The sequence below is a fragment of the Aquarana catesbeiana genome, linkage group LG07 (genome assembly GCF_042186555.1).
Source record: "Aquarana catesbeiana isolate 2022-GZ linkage group LG07, ASM4218655v1, whole genome shotgun sequence".
Lineage (NCBI taxonomy): Eukaryota > Metazoa > Chordata > Amphibia > Anura > Ranidae > Aquarana > Aquarana catesbeiana.
In genome coordinates, this window is record NC_133330.1 from 346,012,672 (window position 1) to 346,040,634 (window position 27,963).

General features: G+C 53.2%; 1 protein-coding gene across 1 annotated transcript in view; it reads right to left on the reverse strand.

The window, feature by feature from the left end:
• TESK2 (testis associated actin remodelling kinase 2) overlaps positions 1 to 26,759 on the reverse strand; it is a gene marked incomplete in the record, with an annotated part of 91,137 nt that extends 64,378 nt beyond the window's left edge. The window contains 2 exon segments of the mRNA XM_073593997.1: positions 6,535 to 6,856; positions 26,628 to 26,759. Coding sequence (XP_073450098.1) covers positions 6,535 to 6,747 — 213 coding nt within the window.
• Positions 26,760 to 27,963: the final 1,204 nt, after the last annotated feature.

Below are 27,963 nucleotides of genomic sequence, written 5' to 3' on the forward strand. Positions count from 1 at the left end.
GCCTTCCCCACAGACCATAAGCAATGCCAGGGAGGGCGCTAATACAGCATTCTACCCACCTTACACCCCACAGACCAGGGATCCTCAAACTACGGCCCTCCAGCTGTTGCAGAACTACGTGTCCCACGAGGCTTTGTAAAACTCCGACATTCACAGACATGACTGGGCATGATGGGAATTGTAGTTCCTGAACACCTGGAGGGCTGCAGTTTGAAGACCCCTGCCATAGACCATAAGCAATGCCAGAGACAGAGGCCAACTACCGTACTCTTCCCATCCTACACCCCGGGAAATGCTGAGAACAGTAAGTCTGCCTGCCCTTCCCCCACCCCGCAGACCAAGTGATGCAAGCGATGGGGGCCAATACAGCATTTGCCTACCCTACACCCCAAAGATAATGAGCAATCATGCAAAGGAGGTGAATAAGAAAATTTGCCTATCCTATAGACCATGAGCAGTGGTGGAGATAGGGGCCAACAAAAGGACTCTTCTCATCCTACAGCCCACAGAACATGAGCAATGCCGGGGACTGAGAATGAGGAACCCCTCTTAGAGCATAAGCAATGCCAGGGAGAGGGGCTAAAAAAAACAAATCTGCCTACCTCACACCCCCATAGGCAACGAGCAATGTTGGGGATGGGGTCTAATACGCCACTGCCTACAATACCCCCCATGGACCATGTGCAGTGCCAGACAGGGATCATACAGTACTCTGCCCACTCTACAGCCTATAGACCATGAGCAATGCTGGAGATGGGGGGCCAATACAGCACTCTGCCCACCCTACAGACCATGAGCAATGCTGGAGATGGGGGGCCAATACAGCACTCTGCCCACCCTACAGCCTATAGACCAGGGATAGGCAATTAGCGGACCTCCAGCTTTTGCAGAACTACAAGTCCCATGAGGCAAAGCAAGACTGACAGCTATAAGCATGACACCCAGAGGCAGAGGCATGATGGGACTTGTAGTTTTGCAACAGCTGGAGGTCCGCTAATTACATATCCCTGCTATAGACCATGAGCAATGCTGGAGATGGGGGGCCAATACAGCATTCTGCCTACGACACTCCCCATGGTCCATCAGTACTGCCAGATCCTACAGGCCACACACCATGAGCCATGCCTGGGATGGGGAAGAAGAATGCACTGCCTACAACCCCAGAACTGAGTGATCCCGGAGATCGATCATACAGCCTACCAAGGATGGAACGGACCATTCGTCTGAATTACAAAAACCAGGAAATGAACAGGAAGTGAAGGTAAATCTCCCCAATGGGAGACAGATGGCAAAAATAAACCATACAGAGGTTATAACCCTCCCTTCCTCCATCCAAAATAAAGAAAGTTCTGTCTATAGTTCTACTTTAACCACTTCCAGCCCAAGGATGACGTCTTTGACTTTCAGTGGTGATATGTGAATGGTGGGTGCAGCTGCAGACATCATCCAGATATCATCCGTTTCGTCCAGCGACTCCCTACACCATAAGAACAATCATAGCAGCCGTTAGATCGTTCTTACAGTCAGCGGGAGGGACATCCGCCCCCCTCTCCCGTCACCCTCTGGTGCTTCTCCAGGCTCACCCATAAGATCGGCAAACAGGAGAACAAATCGGTCGCTGACAGACACTTGTAATAAGGAGAGCCGGCAAAACTGTAATACTTGAAGTGTCGCTTATTGGTACATCAGAGTGACAATAAAACAATAAAGCTGACGCGTTTCGGCAATAGCCTTAGCTACGACTAAGGCTATTGCCGAAACGCGTCAGTTTGTTGTATTGTCACTCTGATGTACCAATAAACAAAGCTTCAAGGATTACAGTTTTGCCGGCTCTTCTTATTACTGTTGCATTGGCGTGTGTTGGGACACATCGGGCCTCGGCACCTGTGAGTTGACCTGGTGTATTGATTGAGTTGTCCCTGCAGAGAGCGCTGTTCCCTTTCTTCCTTTCCATGCCAGAAACTTGATCATAGAGATTCCTGGTGACCTGATGGTCCCGTCATCTCTATGACCCTCGGAGGCCCGGGGCGGGACGTTAGGATGTCACCTATGGGCCAGCGGACGTAAACAAAGCCAGGGACTTGGCTGTAATAGCCGAGACAGTTCATCACCCCCCCCCCCATCTTGGTCTTATAGACCCCACAACTCTCCATAAAGAGGACCTGTCACGGCCTATTCCTATGACAAGGGATGTTTACATTCCTTGTAAGAAGAATAAAAGGGATACAAAAAAATAAAAATTTACAGAGAAAGTGTAAAAATAAACATTAAAAAAAAAGGTAAAAATAAAAAGCGCCCCATCCCCGCGCACAGAAGCGAAGGCATACGTAAGTTGCGTCCACATATGTAAATGGCGTTCAAATCACACAATTGCCGCGTGCGTTAGAGCAAGAGCAACAATCCTAGCCCAAGACCTCCTCTGTAACTCTAAACTGGTAACCTGTAAAAAAATTTCAAAGCGTTACCTATGGAGATTTTTAAGTACCAAAGTTTTGCACCATTCCACGAGTGTGCGCAATTTTAAAGGCATGACATGTTAGGTATCCATTAACTCGGCGTAACATCATCTTTCACATTATACAAAAAAATTGGGCTAACCTTATCGTTTTGTTTTTTTTTTTTTTTTTAAATTCATGAAACTTTTTTTTTTTTCCCCAAAAAGAACGTGTTTGAAAAATTCCTGCGCAAATACCACGTGACGTAAAAACAGTTGCAACGATCGCCATTTTATTCCCTAGAGCAGTGATGGCGAGCCTAGGCACCCCAGATGTTTTGGAACTACAATTCCCATGGTGCTCTAGTACACCACAGAGTGCATGTAGGAGCGAAGTGTCAGAATTGGCCCGGTATGGAAGTGGATAAGGCTTAAAGTGGAGCTCCACCCAAAACCCCGGCAGGGAAGCGGTTAAAGGACTGCGATTCTTGAAGTGTCATTTTAGGTGAAATGAGGAAGTGAAGGGATAAAGTTCATACATATATATATATACATACACACACAAGTTATATATCTCCATCCTATATATCAGGATAGCCCCATATAGTTTTATATTGTTAGCGAAGTTAAAGAAGAAATATAAATAAAGTCCATCTAATTGATCCAATGGCTGATATCGGTAAGAAAGTGATGAACGGTAGGTCAGCCGTCTGCTCCTCATTATACAACCTTTACACCGACAATCATTTTCCATGCCCCCCCCCCCCCCCCCCCAGCACCGGTGAATACGTGACATGAAGCGGTGAATGAAAAGCGCTCATTGTACGCCCAGCGGGCTGCACAGGGAGGAAGTCATAAACCGTGGTGGGGAAGATACGGACACGGAACTCGTGACTACGCTGGAAATACGATCGACTCCCCGGGGAATTCTTCTCAGATTAGGAGCCTCCAGAGAGGACATCCAGTTCTGATCGACACCGACACACCACGATCGTCACCATTCCTCCGAAGAGATGAGAACTGGCAGATCCCACCGTCCCGTGAGAGAGCGAGGAGCAGGAAGCTGAGCAGATCTCGCCTTCATCTCCGCACACAATTCTACAATTAGAACATGTAAACCCAACGCTCTCCGTTCCTGATATGTAGCTGTTGTCCCCTGTACTGGTATGAGGGGGTCTCCTGTTCTCTTTGTATTACTTCCTGTGTGTGAAATCCCCGGGGATCCTGCCAGTCCCCCTGCTTTCCACTTATAAACTGACCACACCAAGCAGGAGAGCACACCGTAGTCAGTTATCTAGCTGTGCTGGAAACTCGGCCTGCTCACCTCTAATGATCAGACTTGTCCTGACAACCCCCCCCCCAAAAGCCATTCACAGGGAAGATCAGTCTGCTGCTGTTTCTCCTCCCCCAGCTCTCCGAGATTCTTATGCAGCTGAGAGCATAAGGTCATATTTTTACTTAAAAAAAAAAAAGTGTAAAAAGGGTATTTATATTAGGGTTTTTTATTTATTTATTTTTATATCTATACTAAAATGTTTTACCTATTATTTAAACTGAATAGGTTGTTTTACGGGGGTTTCTCGTGAAAAAAAAAAAAAGGTTGTTTTACGGGGGGGGGGGGGGAATTTTACTTTAAAAGTAGGACTTTAGGTAAAACTTTTTTTTCCCCCCCATTTTGGATGGAGTAATAGCGGGTGATAACCCACCTGTGTCCCATTGTGATTTCCCTTCACTTCCTGTCCCATAGCCAAACAGGAAGCGAGAGGAAATCCCTGCAAATTAAGGGGATTCTTTGGGGACCCCCCTCCTCCCAGGTCACCAGAACCAGTGTCCCCCATTGGAAGATTTCCCCTCTATTACTTTTCTGGGGACGACCCAAAATGTCAGAGTTTCTTTCACTTTCATTCACAGACAGCAATAAAAACCTGACAGGGGGTCTCATCCCTTTCCATCCAACACAAAAAAAAAAAAAAAAGTAGTTGTTTTGCCTTTAGTTATACTTTAAGTCACATCTAACTCATATGACGGACATGATAGAAAAAAAGTGCAGAAAACATGATCTTGGATTGCTGCCCCGACGCCGGTCACATGACTGCTGCTGGAGGCTCACCAGAAAACAAAACACACCACCGACGCCCGGATCCACCTCCCTCGGGGACCCTCTTCACTGCTCCTGGCCCCTCCCTCCCGTCAAGTGAAATCAGAGGAAATCATTTTAGTCCAGGAGAGGAGCCGCTACGCCTGTGCAAGACTGAAGGGGGAGGAGCCGCTACGCCTGTGCAAGACTGAAGGGGGAGGAGCCGCTACGCCTGTGCAAGACTGAAGGGGGAGGAGCCGCTACGCCTGTGCAAGACTGAAGGGGGAGGAGCCGCTACGCCTGTGCAAGACTGAAGGGGGAGGAGCCGCTACGCCTGTGCAAGACTGAAGGGGGAGGAGCCGCTACGCCTGTGCAAGACTGAAGGGGGAGGAGCCGCTACGCCTGTGCAAGACTGAAGGGGGAGGAGCCGCTACGCCTGTGCAAGACTGAAGGGGGAGGAGCCGCTACGCCTGTGCAAGACTGAAGGGGGAGGAGCCGCTACGCCTGTGCAAGACTGAAGGGGGAGGAGCCGCTACGCCTGTGCAAGACTGAAGGGGGAGGAGCCGCTACGCCTGTGCAAGACTGAAGGGGGAGGAGCCGCTACGCCTGTGCAAGACTGAAGGGGGAGGAGCCGCTACGCCTGTGCAAGACTGAAGGGGGAGGAGCCGCTACGCCTGTGCAAGACTGAAGGGGGAGGAGCCGCTACGCCTGTGCAAGACTGAAGGGGGAGGAGCCGCTACGCCTGTGCAAGACTGAAGGGGGAGGAGCCGCTACGCCTGTGCAAGACTGAAGGGGGAGGAGCCGCTACGCCTGTGCAAGACTGAAGGGGGAGGAGCCAGTACGCCTGTGCAAGACTGAAGGGGGAGGAGCCAGTACGCCTGTGCAAGACTGAAGGGGGAGGAGCCAGTACGCCTGTGCAAGACTGAAGGGGGAGGAGCCAGTACGCCTGTGCAAGACTGAAGGGGGAGGAGCCGCTACGCCTGTGCAAGACTGAAGGGGGAGGAGCCGCTACGCCTGTGCAAGACTGAAGGGGGAGGAGCCGCTACGCCTGTGCAAGACTGAAGGGGGAGGAGCCGCTACGCCTGTGCAAGACTGAAGGGGGAGGAGCCGCTACGCCTGTGCAAGACTGAAGGGGGAGGAGCCGCTACGCCTGTGCAAGACTGAAGGGGGAGGAGCCGCTACGCCTGTGCAAGACTGAAGGGGGAGGAGCCGCTACGCCTGTGCAAGACTGAAGGGGGAGGAGCCGCTACGCCTGTGCAAGACTGAAGGGGGAGGAGCCGCTACGCCTGTGCAAGACTGAAGGGGGAGGAGCCGCTACGCCTGTGCAAGACTGAAGGGGGAGGAGCCGCTACGCCTGTGCAAGACTGAAGGGGGAGGAGCCGCTACGCCTGTGCAAGACTGAAGGGGGAGGAGCCGCTACGCCTGTGCAAGACTGAAGGGGGAGGAGCCGCTACGCCTGTGCAAGACTGAAGGGGGAGGAGCCGCTACGCCTGTGCAAGACTGAAGGGGGAGGAGCCGCTACGCCTGTGCAAGACTGAAGGGGGAGGAGCCGCTACGCCTGTGCAAGACTGAAGGGGGAGGAGCCGCTACGCCTGTGCAAGACTGAAGGGGGAGGAGCCGCTACGCCTGTGCAAGACTGAAGGGGGAGGAGCCGCTACGCCTGTGCAAGACTGAAGGGGGAGGAGCCGCTACGCCTGTGCAAGACTGAAGGGGAGGAGCCGCTACGCCTGTGCAAGACTGAAGGGGAGGAGCCGCTACGCCTGTGCAAGACTGAAGGGGAGGAGCCGCCACGCCTGTGCAAGACTGAAGGGGAGGAGCCGCTACACCTGTGCAAGACTGAAGGGGAGGAGCCGCTACACCTGTGCAAGACTGAAGGGGAGGAGCCGCTACACTGATTCTCTCGGACCCCCCCCCCCCCCCGGGGGTCAGTGACTGACACCCTCTGTGTATAAAGCACTGGGGGCCGTCCAGCAAAGGGTAGATGTCATCAGGCGAGATGCTGTCAGAATAATTCTCCGCTTACCTTGAACACCTCGGAGAAGAATCCGGAGCCGATCTTCTCACAGGTGAAGTCATCGAGTCGGGTGAGGCAGGAGAAGGCGCTGATCAAGGCTCTGTAGGATGACGAGGAGTAGGACCTCCCGACCGGCGCGATGCCCCCGTCTCCGACGCTGTCGTCAAGCCGATCCAAGCGAGGGGGGAAGCCGGCGATCGAGTTTCGTTTATTTCGATCCATTCTTCCCTGAGATGTTCGGCTGGGGGGAAGGGGGGAGGGGGGAAAAGACGAGCCGCGCTCACATTTTTGGGGCGGATCAATGTTGGGATTTTCCTGGTATTCACAACTTCTGCAAAAAAAAAAAAAAGGAGATGTTATGTTATATATAATATTATATTTACATAGATATCCGTTTCATTTCTAGAAATAGTTATACAGTTATAGTTTGGGGGGTAGGGCTTATATCACCGACAATCACGCTAGGTCTTATTTTCGGGGAAACAGGGTAGGAACCCCAGCTTTGGATATGTTGCAGAGCTAGTTCCACTGGGTTTGCACACCAAAAACTTGGCTTATACTCGAGTATATACGGTATATATTCTGTATACCATTTCTCTCTTCTCTTTATAGAATAAATAAGGGATTCACATTGACAGAAATGTGCTGTCAAATATCGAGGCACCTATATTCCCAGTGATCTGTCCCACATCTATCAGCTTAAAATTTCCCACCTCTACTGACCGTGACTCGTGTCCTCTCGGATAGGTGGCATTCCTGGTTCGGTAGATGCAACCTTATTATAATGTGTAGACTCCCAAAATTTCTCTACTTATTCCAAACCGATAGATTCCATCACATTTTATCTAACTTGGGTAGAATCACTGACTGGAGCCGGCACATAAAATCTGGGTACAACTAGAAGAGGCCCAGACGGCTCTCCCCTAGAAAGGAATCGTGTGGTTCTTCACCGGATTATCGAATGCACTGAAGTCTCATCTCCTAATTGGTGCCACAATACATCTAAGATCCAAAGCTATCTCTTCAGCTTCGCTCTCCACCAGAGAATCCCAACTGTTCCCTATTTTGGACAACTCAGCATTCGTCTGTCTGAATTCCAGTCACTCTCCCAGATGGGTCGAGATCGTGCCCCCCCCCCCCCCCCCCCCCATTTTCTGGAAGGTAATCATTGGCCTTCTCTTCAATCCCCGATGGGTGAGAATGGGCGCTTCCAACTTCCTTTTTGGAGCGCAAACCGGTTGCATCATTTTTTACTCTCTAGCAAATCCCAGCCGCTATATTCGGACCTTGACGACCTTTGAAGCATATCGGATGGAAGACGGCACCCTGCCACAAGTGCCACCTAAAAAAAAAATGTATGGATTACTCAATTCCCCATCCGAACCACCACAACCGTCTTTCTTCCCACAGAAGTGGAAGCAGACCTGAGCCGCACCTTCACAGAGGTGGAACAATCTATCCTTAGATTTTCTTTAAAATCGTCGGTATGTACGAAACTACAGGAGACCATAATATCCTGACTAGGTGGTATTCTACACCACAATTGTTACACACATATCACCCGACCACCACAGGTTGTGGGAGGTGACAGGCGGACAGAGGATCGATCCGTCATATCTTTTGGGTCATGCCCTAAGCCGAGACATTTTTGGACAATGTCTCGGCTCTGCTAGTCAGCTCCTAGGCATGTGAGAGAGGAGGAAGCTACCAGCAGCTGGGGAGCTATTTACCCCCCACCTCACTGCTTATGCCTTTTAGGAGGGACTCTTTCACCCTGTTTTAACGTCTGGCAACTTATGCTGTCCATCTGGACTGAGTGCACATTTGGTGCCTGGACTTTTTAATTTTTACTTTTTATTTATTTTTTATTTTTTATTTACTTTTTGGTATTTAAAATTATTTTTTCTGTTTGCTTATTTGAACCTATTTTTGTCCACGTGCTAAGTCACTGTACGGGCACGTAAGTTTTAAATAAAGTTTTAAACTTTATCACACCATGGTAGTCTTTTTTGTCTATTTACGAGGGGAAGCGACATATTTACAGAGTAAGAAGCCCAGGAAACATCCAACATAAAATATAGCGGCAAGCGACTCGTTTTCCAGCATAATCGCATTACCCTTATGTGAGACGTGGGGAGCTGAGTACATCATAAGCATCCACCAGAGGAAGCAACAAGGAAAACAACCCAGCATATTATATTAAAGGCGTAATACCCCCGGCGGGGTTCTGGGAGCTGGTGAGTAGGCTACCAAGAGGGGGAGCACGAGAGTCACCAGGCAAATTGTTGCAGCACCATAGTCACCATTGGGGATTTATTTAAGATATTGCCAACATATGGGACTGTTATAATATGCCCGAGATATAACTGCTGTGATTTTTGTGTTATTATTTCTAGTTACGTTACTATTTGCAGTTGTGTATATATATGCAAGCCTCAGGCCTTACTTATGGTCTTTGATTAAGGAGATTTAACTTGCATGTGTTGTATGGTATTTATATTTGCAATACACTACTTCCGGGTGTTTTCTAATGCTTGATATGGCTACGGATTCAACACAGGAATTTAGCACATGATATATGGTTTAATAAATGCACTATAGGTAACACAGCCTCTGGCCTCACTACTAGATGCTGTAAGACCACATCATTTTCTGTGCGACACCTGAGTGTTTGTCATATACCTGCAGCATAAATCCAGCTGCACATATTCATCTGCTGAAGTGACATCCTTAATATAAGGGGAAAACTTCTCTCTATGTGTGCAATATTCCATAAACCACGTTCATTGAGTCACTTAACTTTAGGCTGTCCCTGTTTAAAACTTAGAGGTAGCGCCGTCATACCCATTCTCTATAATTTGTTATGCTTTGCAAAGTATCCTTTTAGGAACTTTGTGTGAGGGAGGCAGCAACCTTTGGCTTCTGACCCCACAGACCTGTCCTAAGCGCAGTTTCCTTGTTTGAATAATTTTTGGACAAACTGTCCGGAATTTAACCCAAAAATGTACAGGCTGCAATATTCCAGATGATCCGTCCTTATTACTCCACGTTACCAAAATCCCAGCGAAACCATACCAAATATCAATAGTGCCACACTTATTAAATGCCGCTAAAGCCTGTATTCCCCTATTCCGGAAACAACAGACAGCGCCCCCTATTGGTACCTGGCTGCGGAAGGGAGAAGATATAAAAAAGTTGGAGGACCTCGTCCTCACAGCACAAAATAAAAGAGGAAGAGCACCAAAAATGTGGAGATTGTGGAGTATGTTCATTTTATCTGGGAGTTTCACTACTCGGCTCTTAGATAAGTGGAGGATACAGGTTCACTTACACATAGGACTGCTGGAGGACCATCGCCAACCAACTCCCCCAAAACTCCCCTGTACCACCCCCCCACCGCCAACCGGACTCCCCCAAAACTCCCCCACACCGCCAGCCGGACTCCCCCAAAACTCCCCTGTACCACCCCCCCTCACCAGCCAGACTCACCCAAAACATCCCTGTGCCACCCCCCACCGCCAGTCAACTCCCCCAAAACTCTCCTGTACCACCCCCCCACTGCCAGCCGGACTCCCCCAAAACTCCCCTGTACCACCCCCCCACCGCCAGCCGGACTCCCCCAAAACTCCCCTGTACCACCCCCCCCTCACCAGCCAGACTCACCCAAAACATCCCTGTGCCACCCCCCACCGCCAGTCAACTCCCCCAAAACTCTCCTGTACCACCCCCCCACTGCCAGCCGGACTCCCCCAAAACTCCCCTGTACCACCCCCCCACCGCCAGCCGGACTCCCCCAAAACTCCCCCCCACCGCCAGCCGGACTCCCCCAAAACTCCCCTGTACCACCCCCCCCTCACCAGCCAGACTCACCCAAAACATCCCTGTGCCACCCCCCACCGCCAGTCAACTCCCCCAAAACTCTCCTGTACCACCCCCCCACTGCCAGCCGGACTCCCCCAAAACTCCCCTGTACCACCCCCCCACTGCCAGCCGGACTCCCCCAAAACTCCCCTGTACCACCCCCCCACTGCCAGCCGGACTCCCCCAAAACTCCCCTGTACCACCCCCCCCACCGCCAGCCGGACTCCCCCGAAACTCCCCTGTACCACCCCCCCCACCGCCAGCCGGACTCCCCCAAAACTCCCCTGTACCACCCCCCCACTGCCAGCCAACTCCCCCAAAACTCCCCTGTACCACCCCCCCACTGCCAGCCAACTCCCCCAAAACTCCCCTGTACCACCCCCCCACTGCCAGCCAACTCCCCCAAAACTCCCCTGTACCACCCCCCCACTGCCAGCCAACTCCCCCAAAACTCCCCTGTACCGCCCCCCCCCACCGCCAGCCGGACTCCCCCAAAACTCCCCTATACCACCCCCCCCTCACCAGCCGGACTCCCCCAAACCACCCCCCCATCACCAGCCAGACTCACACAAAACATCCCTGTACCACCCCCCTTTCCCCCCTCCCTCTATGTTTCTCTCTTCTCTTTTTCATAGAACGGTTTTCTGCTCATTCTTAGAAATATAGAACTACAGGGACGAGGCAGCACACGATCGATTACTGTAACAACCCGGCACAGTTCATCGCCCAATGAAAGTATTGAACGTATCTGTAATATATCACCCTGTGGATGACTGATTGCACGAGCGTAATAAAGTACAAATGTGACGGTGACCGCTCTATTGTGGTCTTCCCTGTACACTAAAATCAATAAAACATGTATACTTGGGAAAAAAATTCAATAAATGTGTGGAATACACAGAACACGGGCCGTATGAACATGTGGAATACACAGAACACGGGTCATATAGAATAAATATGTGGAATACACAGAACACGGGTCGTATGAACATGTGGAACACGCAGAACACGGGCCGTATGAACATGTGGAACACGCAGAACACGGGTCGTATGAACATGTGGAACACGCAGAACACGGGTCGTATGAACATGTGGAACACGCAGAACACGGGTCGTATGAACATGTGGAACACGCAGAACACGGGTCGTATGAACATGTGGAACACGCAGAACACGGGTCGTATGAACATGTGGAACACGCAGAACACGGGTCGTATGAACACGTGGAACACGCAGAACACGGGTCGTATGAACACGTGGAACACGCAGAACACGGGCCGTATGAACACGTGGAACACGCAGAACACGGGCCGTATGAACACGTGGAACACGCAGAACACGGGCCGTATGAACACGTGGAACACGCAGAACACGGGCCGTATGAACACGTGGAACACGCAGAACACGGGTCGTATGAACACGTGGAACACGCAGAACACGGGTCGTATGAACACGTGGAACACGCAGAACACGGGTCATATGAACATGTGGAACACGCAGAACACGGGCCGTATGAACATGTGGAACACGCAGAACACGGGTCGTATGAACATGTGGAACACGCAGAACACGGGCCGTATGAACATGTGGAATACACAGAACACGGGTCGTATGAACATGTGGAATACACAGAACACGGGTCGTATGAACATGTGCAACACACAGAACACGGGTCGTATGAACATGTGGAATACACAGAACACGGGTCGTATGAACATGTGGAATACACAGAACACGGGCCGTATGAACATGTGGAATACACAGAACACGGGTCGTATGAACATGTGGAATACACAGAACACGGGTCGTATGAACATGTGGAATACACAGAACACGGGTCGTATGTTTGCTAGTTTAGGAATTCTTTCTTCAAAACTGGGAACAAAAGAAAGTGAATTCTAGCGATCGTCCTAAGCGAGCCGAACAATGTTCTGCAGACCTTCCAGCAATCCGGAGCACACACACATTCACTTCATTTAAGCGGCCTCATAGATAACCCTCGGCACTCACAACCAATAACTGATGTTTAGTAAACGCGTTCTGGTCTCCCTCTCTCCCAGAGCTGCGACTATGGAAACGACACCACTTTGCCTGATGGCCCTCTGACACCCGCTGAACTACAAGTCCCAGAACACCTTTCAAGTGTTTATTGCTGTCTGATGCCCAATGAGGAAATCCCCCCCCCCCCTCCGAGACAGGACGTGAATAAAATCTCTACAATGGGGACACAAAGTAAAGAGGAGCGGGGAAGAGCGAGGACCTCCACCTATTTACACTGCTGTGTCCCCAAAGAGGGAGGGTTTTTCCCTTACTTCCTCTGTGGTCACTGAGACAGGAAGTAAACTGACAGACGTACCAACCCTTCCCAATACCGGACATTGGCAATGCAAGCGTTAAATCCCCATTTCTGTCTAGAGCTCCTGCAGACTCCACCTTTCTGGGGCCCCCCGCTGTCTCTTCCCGTCAGCACTCTGATGTCATCGCATACACCGCAGGACCAGGAGTCAGACATTGTAAGCGAGATCACCAAGAACCCGCCCACAGCCGGGAGTATCAGAGGATTGTAAATTTTTTAATAAAAATAAAAGTTCTTTGTTTCTGTTATACAATTTTGCAAAAAAGTAATTTTTCTTCTGCACTGATGCACACGGACGGGGCGGCACTGATGATCAGTGTAAATGTCCCCTGTAACTGGAAAGCCGCTGATCAGCTTTCCTTTCCTCACATAATGACAGCGCTGATAAAAGAAAATGTCGATAACTGGCATTTCGGCGAGAGGCCGCCGTCACCAGGACATAAAGGCGAGAGGCCGCCGTCACCAGGACATAAAGGCGAGAGGCCGCCGTCACCTGGACATAAAGGCGAGAGGCCGCCGTCACCAGGACATAAAGGCGAGAGGCCGCCGTCACCTGGACATAAAGGCGAGAGGCCGCCGTCACCTGGACATAAAGGCGAGAGGCCGCCGTCACCAGGACATAAAGGCGAGAGGCCGCCGTCATCAGGACATAAAGGCGAGAGGCCGCCGTCATCAGGACATAAAGGCGAGAGGCCGCCGTCACCTGGAGTAGCCGGGGTATCCCTGGTAAAGACTAAATATGCCAGGAAGAATGTGCCAGCCGCAGATCATGCAGATATACTTCTGTCTGTAATACTGTATTATAAAAATCTGACACGTTTCGGGGGCCCTGGGGTCCCCTTCATTGGTGCATTCTGGACAGCAGAAATCCTGATTGGTATTTGATCACCAAGCAAAAGATAACCGCAGACATCGATCCCGGCCTGGTGCACTCTGTCCTCCAGATTGGACAAAACGTTACAATGTTGCAGTCTGATCCCAAGATGGACGATTTGTTGTGTTTTTAGATGTCATTTTGTTAAAATAAAGAGTCTTGTGCCGCCTCCGTCCTTCAAGTGTACTATGGGGGGAGATGGTTGGTGGTAGAGACCCTGTTACCAACTTTAAAATAAAAAGCTGGGGGATCATCAATACCCCCCCCCCCCCCGACACCAAAGCTGGGGGTCATCACTGCCCACCCCCCCGACACCAAAGCTGGGGGTCATCACTGCCCCCCTGACACCAAAGCTGGGGGTCATCACTGCCCCCCCCGACACCAAAGCTGGGGGTCATCACTGCCCCCCCCGACACCAAAGCTGGGGGTCATCACTGCCCCCCAAAAAACACCAAAGCTGGGGAGGTCATTACTGCCCCCCCAAATCACCAAAGCTGGGGGGTCATTACTGCCCCCCCAAAACACCAAAGCTGGGGGGTCATTACTGCCCCCCCCCAAAACACCAAAGCTGGGGGGGTCATTACTGCCCCCCCCCAAAACACCAAAGCTGGGGGGGTCACTACTGCCCCCCAAAACACCAAAGCTGGGGGTCACTACTGCCCCCCCAGACACCAAAGCTGGGGATCATTATTGCCCCCCACTGACCCCAATGCTGGAGGTTATTTTACTCCAACTTCAGTGCAACTGCAATACTCTGCAAAAAATGCAGCAGGACCAAAATATTGGGGTGTGAAAATTTGCTGCTATTGTGCTGCCCCCCAGAAGTGTCACGGGGTGCACATGAGGCCCCTCTATCTATCATTCTCAAGTTGACCACCGCTGGCTATAAAGTGTCACTTAAATGACACCTCCAAGTCCGCTGGGGCCCCCGACATCACATCCAAGATGGCGGCACCCAGCAGCAGTCTTGGGGATTTTAATCTGGCCTTGCACCTGTAGAACGATAAAATATTGTTCATCCGACCGTTCGATGACGCCTTCACAGACCCGAATCATTCAGAACCACTTTTCCATTGAATACTCTCTTTCGATTTTAATAGAACGAACATTCTGCTTCCGGATGAACGTTGACCAGCGCAAAACACCAGAAATGTTCGTTCCAATCAGAAGCAACGACAAAAAAAAAAAAAACTACTCTATCCTCATCCTTCGTTTTTTTTTTGCTCACTCTGGATAAAACGAGAAGCTGGATACACACTATACAATTTTCTTTAGATTTACCAAAACCATCTAATATGAGGTCACACCTAAACACTCTCAATTTGTATACAATCAGGCCGGCCCTTCTACTACATAGCTGATGGTAAATCTAAATAAAAAATCTAATAAAAGTTGTATAGTGTGTATCCAGCTTATCTGTCCAATCCTCCGATTTAACTGTTAGATAAGAGATCGAACGTCACTGATGGAGAACGACAATTTCTAATGATATCCACTCCCCCCCCCCCCCCAGGCCTTTTCCGACACATTTAACAATCAGTATTTTTTGCTAGAAAATTACTTATAACCCCCAAAGATAATTTATATTTTTTTTAAAGCAGAGGCCCTAGAGAATAAAATGGGGGGGTTGCAATTTTTTATGTCACACGGTATTTGCACAGCGTTTTTCAAACAATTTTCTATTGCGAAAAATACACTTTTCTGAATTTTAATGCACAAAAAAAACAAAAAAAAAAAAACAAACACAATTGTTTGGTAAAATATAAAAGATGATGTTACGCCAAATAGATACTAAACACGTCACGCTGTAAGATTGCCGAGTGTTTCCCCGAGAATAAGCCCTAGTTTAAAATGCTTGTAGAAATCCTTTAACCCGCTCTATTACAGGAGTATATAGCGTACAATGTGTGCGTTTCTGTTATATAATACCGGGGGGAGCGGAGAGCTCCGGCGGGTCACAGAAGCTCAGAGCGGCGCTATCACCAATGTATTTGGCACAATTATATTACAGAAACACAAACATTGTACATTATATAATACTGTAATAAAGGGGATTGTAGGATTTTACAAATAACTCGGTTCACACTGGAGATTCCTGTCAGGCAGGGAGAGAAGACAGCACATTACATGGTAAGACCTACCCCAAAAATAAGCCCTACTGTGTCTTTTGTTGCCAAAATGAATATAAGACCCGGGCTTATTTTCAGGGAATATACAGGCAACGCTTTAAAAGCCTATACAGCAGGGGTCTCAAACTGGCGCCCCCCCCCGGCAGTTGCAGAACTACAAGTCCCATCATGCCTCTGCCTGGGGGTGTCATGCTTGTAACTGTCAGTCTTGCAATGCCTCATGTGACTTGTACTTTCGCAACAGCGGGAGGGCCGCCAGTTTGAGACCCCTGCTTTACAGGTTACCACCATTGGCGCCTGGTGGTTTATATTTTTTTGTTGGCGGGGGGGGGCATCCAACAATCCACACAAACCCCTGCAGCCCCCCCAGTTGGTCACCAGCCCTGCACTTGTCCCATCTAGATCGCAGGAAGCGGCTTCACCCTGCGTCTCCTCCTCCTCAGCTTCTCCACTCAGCCAATCAGGTGACGGGTCTAAGGACCTTAATAATAATTTGCTATTGTCACACAACGGGGTGGGCTCGGGGTGAAATGCTCAGCGCCTCAAGCCCACACTTTTTTTGAAAAAAAATGCATGTAGATTAGGAGCAGGGCACATGGACTGGGGGGGGGGGGGAGCCCTTGCGCCCCATATGGAGGGGCCACCACTTTATACGAACAGAGGTCTGGTGCTAGAATTACTGCCAATAATCTGATGTTTGCTGTGATAACTTACATGCACCGGAGCACAGGGGGGAGGGGGGCAGTTTACAGTTTGTTTTTTGATCACTTATTGCAGTCACTAGTAATGTAAACATCCCATGTGACAGTAATAGGAGGTGACAGGTCCTCTTTATGGAGAGATCTGGGGTCTATAATGAATGTAAACATCCCATGTGACAGTAATAGGAGGTGACAGGTCCTCTTTATGGAGAGATCTGGGGTCTATTATGTAAACATCCCATGTGACAGTAATAGAAGGTGACAGGTCCTCTTTATGGAGAGATCTGGGGTCTATAATGAATGTAAACATCCCATGTGACAGTAATAGGAGGTGACAGGTCCTCTTTATGGAGAGATCTGGGGTCTATAATGAATGTAAACATCCCATGTGACAGTAATAGACGGTGACAGGTCCTCTTTATGGAGAGATCTGGGGTCTATAATGAATGTAAACATCCCATGTGACAGTAATAGACGGTGACAGGTCCTCTTTATGGAGAGATCTGGGGTCTATAATGAATGTAAACATCCCATGTGACAGTAATAGGAGGTGACAGGTCCTCTTTATGGAGAGATCTGGGGTCTATAATGAATGTAAACATCCCATGTGACAGTAATAGGTGGTGACGGGTCCTCTTTATGGAGAGATCTGGGGTCTATAATGAATGTAAACATCCCATGTGACAGTAATAGGTGGTGACGGGTCCTCTTTATGGAGAGATCTGGGGTCTATAATGAATGTAAACATCCCATGTGACAGTAATAGACGGTGACAGGTCCTCTTTATGGAGAGATCTGGGGTCTATAATGTAAACATCCCATGTGACAGTAATAGGAGGTGACAGGTCCTCTTTATGGAGAGATCTGGGGTCTATAATGAATGTAAACATCCCATGTGACAGTAATAGACGGTGACAGGTCCTCTTTATGGAGAGATCTGGGGTCTATAATGAATGTAAACATCCCATGTGACAGTAATAGACGGTGACAGGTCCTCTTTATGGAGAGATCTGGGGTCTATAATGAATGTAAACATCCCATGTGACAGTAATAGGAGGTGACAGGTCCTCTTTATGGAGAGATCTGGGGTCTATAATGAATGTAAACATCCCATGTGACAGTAATAGATGGTGACAGGTCCTCTTTATGGAGAGATCTGGGGTCTATAATGAATGTAAACATCCCATGTGACAGTAATAGGAGGTGACAGGTCCTCTTTATGGAGAGATCTGGGGTCTATAATGAATGTAAACATCCCATGTGACAGTAATAGGGGGTGACAGGTCCTCTTTATGGAGAGATCTGGGGTCTATAATGAATGTAAACATCCCATGTGACAGTAATAGGAGGTGACAGGTCCTCTTTATGGAGAGATCTGGGGTCTATAATGAATGTAAACATCCCATGTGACAGTAATAGGGGGTGACAGGTCCTCTTTATGGAGAGATCTGGGGTCTATAATGAATGTAAACATCCCATGTGACAGTAATAGACGGTGACAGGTCCTCTTTATGGAGAGATCTGGGGTCTATAATGAATGTAAACATCCCATGTGACAGTAATAGGGGGTGACAGGTCCTCTTTATGGAGAGATCTGGGGTCTATAATGAATGTAAACATCCCATGTGACAGTAATAGGAGGTGACAGGTCCTCTTTATGGAGAGATCTGGGGTCTATAATGAATGTAAACATCCCATGTGACAGTAATAGACGGTGACGGGTCCTCTTTATGGAGAGATCTGGGGTCTATAATGAATGTAAACATCTCATGTGACAGTAATAGATGGTGACAGGTCCTCTTTATGGAGAGATCTGGGGTCTATAATGAATGTAAACATCCCATGTGACAGTAATAGGAGGTGACAGGTCCTCTTTATGGAGAGATCTGGGGTCTATAATGAATGTAAACATCCCATGTGACAGTAATAGACGGTGACAGGTCCTCTTTATGGAGAGATCTGGGGTCTATAATGAATGTAAACATCCCATGTGACAGTAATAGATGGTGACAGGTCCTCTTTATGGAGAGATCTGGGATCTATAATGAATGTAAACATCCCATGTGACAGTAATAGGAGGTGACGGGTCCTCTTTATGGAGAGATCTGGGGTCTATAATGAATGTAAACATCCCATGTGACAGTAATAGGAGGTGACAGGTCCTCTTTATGGAGAGATCTGGGGTCTATAATGAATGTAAACATCCCATGTGACAGTAATAGGGGGTGACAGGTCCTCTTTATGGAGAGATCTGGGGTCTATAATGAATGTAAACATCCCATGTGACAGTAATAGACGGTGACAGGTCCTCTTTATGGAGAGATCTGGGGTCTATAATGAATGTAAACATCCCATGTGACAGTAATAGGGGGTGACAGGTCCTCTTTATGGAGAGATCTGGGGTCTATAATGAATGTAAACATCCCATGTGACAGTAATAGGAGGTGACAGGTCCTCTTTATGGAGAGATCTGGGGTCTATAATGAATGTAAACATCCCATGTGACAGTAATAGACGGTGACGGGTCCTCTTTATGGAGAGATCTGGGGTCTATAATGAATGTAAACATCCCATGTGACAGTAATAGGGGGTGACAGGTCCTCTTTATGGAGAGATCTAGGGGGCTATAATGAATGTAAACATCCCATGTGACAGTAATAGGAGGTGACAGGTCCTCTTTATGGAGAGATCTGGGGTCTATAATGAATGTAAACATCCCATGTGACAGTAATAGACGGTGACGGGTCCTCTTTATGGAGAGATCTGGGGTCTATAATGAATGTAAACATCTCATGTGACAGTAATAGATGGTGACAGGTCCTCTTTATGGAGAGATCTGGGGTCTATAATGAATGTAAACATCCATGTGACAGTAATAGGAGGTGACAGGTCCTCTTTATGGAGAGATCTGGGGTCTATAATGAATGTAAACATCCCATGTGACAGTAATAGACGGTGACGGGTCCTCTTTATGGAGAGATCTGGGGTCTATAATGAATGTAAACATCCCATGTGACAGTAATAGGGGGTGACAGGTCCTCTTTATGGAGAGATCTAGGGGGCTATAATGAATGTAAACATCCCATGTGACAGTAATAGGAGGTGACAGGTCCTCTTTATGGAGAGATCTGGGGTCTATAATGAATGTAAACATCCCATGTGACAGTAATAGACGGTGACGGGTCCTCTTTATGGAGAGATCTGGGGTCTATAATGAATGTAAACATCTCATGTGACAGTAATAGATGGTGACAGGTCCTCTTTATGGAGAGATCTGGGGTCTATAATGAATGTAAACATCCCATGTGACAGTAATAGGAGGTGACAGGTCCTCTTTATGGAGAGATCTGGGGTCTATAATGAATGTAAACATCCCATGTGACAGTAATAGACGGTGACGGGTCCTCTTTATGGAGAGATCTGGGGTCTATAATGAATGTAAACATCCCATGTGACAGTAATAGGAGGTGACGGGTCCTCTTTATGGAGAGATCTGGGGTCTATAATGAATGTAAACATCACATGTGACAGTAATAGATGGTGACGGGTCCTCTTTATCGAGAGATCTGGGGTCTATAATGAATGTAAACATCCCATGTGACAGTAATAGGAGGTGACAGGTCCTCTTTATGGAGAGATCTGGGGTCTATAATGAATGTAAACATCCCATGTGACAGTAATAGGAGGTGACGGGTCCTCTTTATGGAGAGATCTGGGGTCTATAATGAATGTAAAACATCCCATGTGACAGTAATAGACGGTGACAGGTCCTCTTTATGGAGAGATCTGGGGTCTATAATGAATGTAAACATCCCATGTGACAGTAATAGGAGGTGACGGGTCCTCTTTATGGAGAGATCTGGGGTCTATAATGAATGTAAACATCCCATGTGACAGTAATAGGTGGTGACAGGTCCTCTTTATGGAGAGATCTAAGCCCCACCCCCCCACCCCCCACTGCTTGTAATAGCGATTGAGTGGCTAGTTAGGCACTGGGATTGATTTTACAAGAGACGACCGCCGCCTCTGAGAACGGTATCGGGGAGATATCAGCCCGCAGCTGCAGATCATCCCGCTACAAGCAGGGAAATGTCCCGGAATGGAGTGGATGTTGGAAAGGCGTTCGGTCAGCTCTCCAGGTCGTTGATCATCTTATGGGAAGATGGGGGTTGTAGTGAACGATCACATGGAGCACAATGAAGGGATTAGTAGATCGATCGTTGTACTGATCATCTCACCTGCAGACTGCCGTGTGTTATTTTATACCAGCCAGGAGGGGGCTCTTTATTCCCCCCCCCCCCCCGATGCACTCTGCAGGGTTGGCATTGCCCGCTGTACCCGGCTGGCAGGTCTCCCTGGCACAGCGGTCTCATACAATACCGGTTTGTCCGGATCTGTGTTGATGAAAGGGGCGGATCACGTTCCAGGACGAGCCGCGTGCGGGAGGTCACCCTCACAGGTACTGTATACAGGAGCACGGGGCAAAGTGCAATGAGGATATATACAGGGAGGGGGGAGGGGGGGTAACAACAACCAGCTTAGAGCAGCCTGGACAGCGATCTGCTTGCCGACTGGTTGCCATGGGATAATGCACCACTCTCCGACCCCTGAAAGCGGCTTCCAGCTCTCCATAAATACTTACTTCCAGAGTAAATAAGTGTACTTGGGGAGACTACCCCCCCCCACATCCGCACCCCAAAGAAGGGGGAGACTACCCCCCCCCACATCCGCACCCCAAAGAAGGGGGAGACTACCCCCCCCACATCCGCACCCCAAAGAAGGGGGAGACTACCCCCCCCCCACATCCGCACCCCAAAGAAGGGGGAGACTACCCCCCCCACATCCGCACCCCAAAGAAGGGGGAGACTACCCCCCCCCACATCCACACCCCAAAGAAGGGGAAGACTCGCCCCCCCCCCCCACATCCACACCCCAAAGAAGGGGAAGACTCGCCCCCCCCCACATCCGCACCCCAAAGAAGGGGGAGACTACCCCCCCCACATCCGCACCCCAAAGAAGGGGGAGACTCGGGCCCCCCCCCCATATCCGCACCCCAAAGAAGGGGGAGACTCGGGCCCCCCCCCCCATATCCGCACCCCAAAGAAGGGGGAGACTCGGGCCCCCCCCCATATCCGCACCCCAAAGAAGGGGGAGACTCGGGCCCCCCCCCCATATCCGCACCCCAAAGAAGGGGGAGACTCGGGCCCCCCCCCATATCCGCACCCCAAAGAAGGGGGAGACTCGGGCCCCCCCCCATATCCGCACCCCAAAGAAGGGGGAGACTCGGGCCCCCCCATATCCGCACCCCAAAGAAGGGGGAGACTCGGGCCCCCCCAATCCGCACCCCTGAGAAGGGAGAGAGTCGCCCCCCCAATCCACACCCCTGAGAAGGGAGAGAGTCGCCCCCCCAATCCACACCCCTGAGAAGGGAGAGAGTCGCCCCCCCAATCCCCACCCCTGAGAAGGGGGAGACTCGGGCCCCCCCCAATCCGCACCCCGGAGAAGGGGGAGACTCGGGCCCCCCCAATCCGCACCCCGGAGGAGGGGGAGACTCGCCCCCCCCCCATCCGCACCCCGGAGAAGGGGGAGACTCGGGCCCCCCCCAATCCGCACCCCGGAGAAGGGGGAGACTCGGGCCCCCCCCAATCCCCACCCCTGATAAGGGGGAGACTCGGGCCCCCCCCAATCCGCACCCCGGAGAAGGGGGAGACTCGCCCCCCCCCCCACATCCACACCCCAAAGAAGGGGGAGACTCGGCCCCCCCCACATCCACATCCCAAAGAAGGGGGAGACTCGGGCCCCCCCACATCCGCACCCCAAAGAAGGGGGAGACTCGGGCCCCCCCCACATCCGCACCCCAAAGAAGGGGGAGACTCGGGCCCCCCCCCATATCCGCACCCCAAAGAAGGGGGAGACTCGGGCCCCCCCCCCCATATCCGCACCCCAAAGAAGGGGGGAGACTCGGGCCCCCCCCCATATCCGCACCCCAAAGAAGGGGGAGACTCGGGCCCCCCCCCATATCCGCACCCCAAAGAAGGGGGGAGACTCGGGCCCCCTCCAATCCGCACCCCTGAGAAGGGAGAGAGTCGCCCCCCCAATCCGCACCCCTGAGAAGGGAGAGAGTCGCCCCCCCAATCCCCACCCCTGAGAAGGGGGAGACTCGGGCCCCCCCCAATCCGCACCCCTGAGAAGGGAGAGAGTCGCCCCCCCAATCCGCACCCCTGAGAAGGGAGAGAGTCGCCCCCCCCCCCAATCCGCACCCCGGAGGAGGGGGAGACTCGGCCCCCCCCCCCCCATCTACACCACGGAGGAGGGGGAGACTCGGCCCCCCCCCCCCATCTACACCACGGAGGAGGGGGAGACTCGGCCCCCCCCCAATCCGCACTCCGGAGAAGGGGGAGACTCGGGCCCCCCCCCCCCATCTACACCACGGAGGAGGGGGAGACTCGGCCCCCCCCCCCCCCATCTACACCACGGAGGAGGGGGAGACTCGGCCCCCCCCCCCCCCCATCTACACCACGGAGAAGGGGGAGACTCGGCCCCCCCCCAATCCGCACCCCGGAGAAGGGGGAGACTCGGGCCCCCCCCAATCGCACCCCGGAGAAGGGGGAGACTCGGGCCCCCCCCAATCGCACCCCGGAGAAGGGGGAGACTCGGGCCCCCCCCAATCCGCACCCCGGAGAAGGGGGAGACTCGGGCCCCCCCCAATCGCACCCCGGAGAAGGGGGAGACTCGCCCCCCCCAATCCGTACCCCGGAGAAGGGGGAGACTCGCCCCCCCAATCCGTACCCCGGAGAAGGGGGAGACTCGCCCCCCCCAATCCGTACCCCGGAGAAGGGGGAGACTCGCCCCCCCAATCCGTACCCCGGAGAAGGGGGAGACTCGCCCCCCCAATCCGTACCCCGGAGAAGGGGGAGACTCGCCCCCCCAATCCGTACCCCGGAGAAGGGGGAGACTCGCCCCCCCAATCCGTACCCCGGAGAAGGGGGAGACTCGCCCCCCCCAATCCGTACCCCGGAGAAGGGGGAGACTCGCCCCCCCCAATCCGTACCCCGGAGAAGGGGGAGACTCGCCCCCCCCCCAAATCCGTACCCCGGAGAAGGGGGAGACTCGCCCCCCCCCCAAATCCGTACCCCGGAGAAGGGGGAGACTCGCCCCCCCCCCAAATCCGTACCCCGGAGAAGGGGGAGACTCGCCCCCCCAATCCGTACCCCGGAGAAGGGGGAGACTCGCCCCCCCCCCAAATCCGTACCCCAGAGAAGGGGGAGACTCTGGGTTTGGGGGTCACCGGGATGGAGCAGAAAAATCCTCTATGGGGAGGACATATACTGTGGTGGTGTACAGCACAAGGTATCCTATACTACATACAATGTATATCAGCAACATATAGATGTATATCAGCAACATATAGCAGAGCGCAGTACAATTCAATCATCAATCTCCATCATCAGAATACAGCAAGCCAATATATATCACCAACCTATACCAGAGCATAGTACAATCATACTTCATGTGACTCCATAATACAAACAGATATCACTGACATGACAGAGCGCAGTACAATCCACAATACCAATATATATCACCAACCTATACCAGAGCGTAGTACAACCCCAGTGTGCCCCCCCGGTAGAGCAGTGTGGGCCCCCCCCCCGGTAGACCAGTGTGGGCCCCCCCCCCGGTAGACCAGTGTGGGCCCCCCCCCGGTAGACCAGTGTGGGCCCCCCCCCCCCGGTAGACCAGTGTGGGCCCCCCCCCCACCCGGTAGACCAGTGTGGGCCCCCCCCCCCGGTAGACCAGTGTGGGCCCCCCCCCCGGTAGACCAGTGTGGGCCCCCCCCCCCCGGTAGACCAGTGTGGGCCCCCCCCCCCCCGGTAGACCAGTGTGGGCCCCCCCCCCCCGGTAGACCAGTGTGGGCCCCCCCCCCCCCCCGGTAGACCAGTGTGGGCCCCCCCCCCCGGTAGACCAGTGTGGGCCCCCCCCAGGTAGACCAGTGTGGGCCCCCCCCAGGTAGACCAGTGTGGGCCCCCCCCCCGGTAGACCAGTGTGGGCCCCCCCAGGTAGACCAGTGTGGGCCCCCCCCCCGGTAGACCAGTGTGGGCCCCCCCAGGTAGACCAGTGTGGGCCCCCCCCCCCGGTAGACCAGTGTGGGCCCCCCCCCCCCGGTAGACCAGTGTGGGCCCCCCCCCCGGTAGACCAGTGTGGGCCCCCCCCCCGGTAGACCAGTGTGGGCCCCCCCCCCCGGTAGACCAGTGTGGGCCCCCCCAGGTAGAGCAGTGTGGGCCCCCCCCAGGTAGAGCAGTGTGGGCCCCCCCCAGGTAGAGCAGTGTGGGCCCCCCCCAGGTAGAGCAGTGTGGGCCCCCCCCAGGTAGAGCAGTGTGGGCCCCCCCCAGGTAGAGCAGTGTGGGCCCCCCCCAGGTAGAGCAGTGTGGGCCCCCCCAGGTAGAGCAGTGTGGGCCCCCCCCAGGTAGAGCAGTGTGGGCCCCCCCCAGGTAGAGCAGTGTGGGCCCCCCCCGGTAGAGCAGCCCACTATGTCCGCCAATAACTCAATGTGGCCCCTGATAGAGCAGAGGGGACCCCAGCTGATGAGTGCTTCCCCTGGTAGAGCAATAAGGGCCCTGAGAATCACTGTGGCCCCTGGATGACCAGGGTGATCTCCAAAAGCCCAGAGTGTACAATGCAGTAGTGGCCCCTGGTAGAGAAGTCCGGCCCCAACTGCTAAGTGTGGCCCTTGGCTCAGTGCGGTCTCTCTATCCCACTGCAATCTCTGATAACTTAGAGTGTCCCCTAATAGAGCAATGAGGACCAGTGTGACCCGTGTAGAGGAATGTGGCCCCTGATACAGCAACAAGGCGTCCCTCTACTTTGGCCCCTGTATACCATTGGAGCCCCCTGATGATCAGTGTGTCTCATACAGAGTGGCCCCTGTAGTACACCATGTCCTCAATGTCTCAGTGTGGCCCCTGTAGAGCAGAGTGGCCCCCAGTCTCAGTGTGGCCCCTGTAGAGCAGAGTGGCCCCCAGTCTCAGTGTGGCCCCTGTAGAGCAGAGTGGCCCCCAGTCTCAGTGGGGCCCCTGTAGAGCAGAGTGGCCCCCAGTCTCAGTGGGGCCCCTGTAGAGCAGAGTGGCCCCCAGTCTCAGTGGGGCCCCTGTAGAGCAGAGTGGCCCCCAGTCTCAGTGGGGCCCCTGTAGAGCAGAGTGGCCCCCAGTCTCAGTGGGGCCCCTGTAGAGCAGAGTGGCCCCCAGTCTCAGTGGGGCCCCTGTAGAGCAGAGTGGCCCCCAGTCTCAGTGGGGCCCCTGTAGAGCAGAGTGGCCCCCAGTCTCAGTGGGGCCCCTGTAGAGCAGAGTGGCCCCCAGTCTCAGTGGGGCCCCTGTAGAGCAGAGTGGCCCCCAGTCTCAGTGGGGCCCCTGTAGAGCAGAGTGGCCCCCAGTCTCAGTGGGGCCCCTGTAGAGCAGAGTGGCCCCCAGTCTCAGTGGGGCCCCTGTAGAGCAGAGTGGCCCCCAGTCTCAGTGGGGCCCCTGTAGAGCAGAGTGGCCCCCAGTCTCAGTGGGGCCCCTGTAGTCCTCAATGTCTCAGTGTGGCCCCTGTAGAGCAGAGTGGCCCCCAGTCTCAGTGTGGCCCCTGTAGAGCAGAGTGGCCCCCAGTCTCAGTGGGGCCCCTGTAGAGCAGAGTGGCCCCCAGTCTCAGTGGGGCCCCTGTAGAGCAGAGTGGCCCCCAGTCTCAGTGGGGCCCCTGTAGAGCAGAGTGGCCCCCAGTCTCAGTGGGGCCCCTGTAGAGCAGAGTGGCCCCCAGTCTCAGTGAGGCCCCTGTAGAGCAGAGTGGCCCCCAGTCTCAGTGGGGCCCCTGTAGAGCAGAGTGGCCCCCAGTCTCAGTGGGGCCCCTGTAGAGCAGAGTGGCCCCCAGTCTCAGTGGGGCCCCTGTAGAGCAGAGTGGCCCCCAGTCTCAGTGGGGCCCCTGTAGTCCTCAATGTCTCAGTGTGGCCCCTGTAGAGCAGAGTGGCCCCCAGTCTCAGTGTGGCCCCTGTAGAGCAGAGTGGCCCCCAGTCTCAGTGGGGCCCCTGTAGAGCAGAGTGGCCCCCAGTCTCAGTGGGGCCCCTGTAGTCCTCAATGTCTCAGTGTGGCCCCCCCAGTCCAGCTCCTGTGTATCTCTCTTGTCTGGTCAGTGTGGCCCCTGTGACTCACCGAGTGTGTGTGGCCCCTGGCCCCCCGCCGTCACTCTCCGGCCGCCATGTTGCTCCTCGGAGCTCTGACTCTCCTCAGCGATCAACGCAGCTCTAAAAGGGGGCGGGAACCTCCAGCGAGTACCGCCCACTACTCCCCGCCCCCCCACCAATCACACCTCGTCGCTCCTGACTTACGGCTCGTCCGCCCCGCCAATCACAAGACAGAACTCTAGTAAATATGGCTCGCCCCCCTCTCCCACCCTTCCCGCCTATTTCACCTCTTGGCCAATGGGGAGAAGGGGGCGCGGCAAGGCTGCGTAGCCGAAAGTTAGTAAATAGAACGTTGCTCTCCGGAGATTGGTCCGCCGTGGCTGAGGGGGGCGGGGATCTGCCGTATCACCCTCCGGCCAATCGACTGATCCGAACCGCAGACTGACGGAGATCTAAACCAATCACAGGGGAAAAGCCTCGGCTGACAGCGCTGATCCCGGCGGCCAGCGGCAGGGGGCGATGACAGACGCAGGCAGCTTAAAGGGCCAGTCACCACAAAAATAAAAAACCTCCATTCATAAAATATCTGACAAATCCCATTCAGAAATGTCTGTAAAAAAATCCTCCTTAGTCTGTGTATGACGTCATTCCAAAACAAATCTTAAACATACCCCGCCCCCGCTCCTAAATGTACCCCGCCCCCGCTCCTAAATGTACCCCGCCCCCGCTCCAGAGCATACCCCGCCCCCGCTCCTAAATGTACCCCGCCCCCGCTCCTAAATGTACCCCGCCCCCGCTCCAGAGCATACCCCGCCCCCGCTCCTAAATGTACCCCGCCCCGCTCCTAAATGTACCCCGCCCCCGCTCCAGAGTGTACCCCGCCCCCGCTCCTAAATGTACCCCGCCCCCGCTCCAGAGCGTACCCCGCCACCCCGCTCCTAAATGTACCCCACCCCCGCTCCTAAATGTACCCCGCCCCCGCTCCAGAGCGTACCCCGCCACCCCGCTCCTAAATGTACCCCACCCCCGCTCCAGAGCGTACCCCGCCCCCACTCCTAAATGTACCCTACCCCGCCCCCGCTCCTAAATGTACCCCGCCCCCGCTCCTAAATGTACCCCACCCCCGCTCCTAAATGTACCCCGCCCCCGCTCCAGAGCGTACCCCGCCACCCCGCTCCTAAATGTACCCCACCCCCGCTCCAGAGCGTACCCCGCCCCCACTCCTAAATGTACCCTACCCCGCCCCCGCTCCTAAATGTACCCCGCCCCGCTCCTAAATGTACCCCGCCCCCGCTCCAGAGTGTACCCCGCCCCCGCTCCTAAATGTACCCCGCCCCCGCTCCAGAGCGTACCCCGCCACCCCG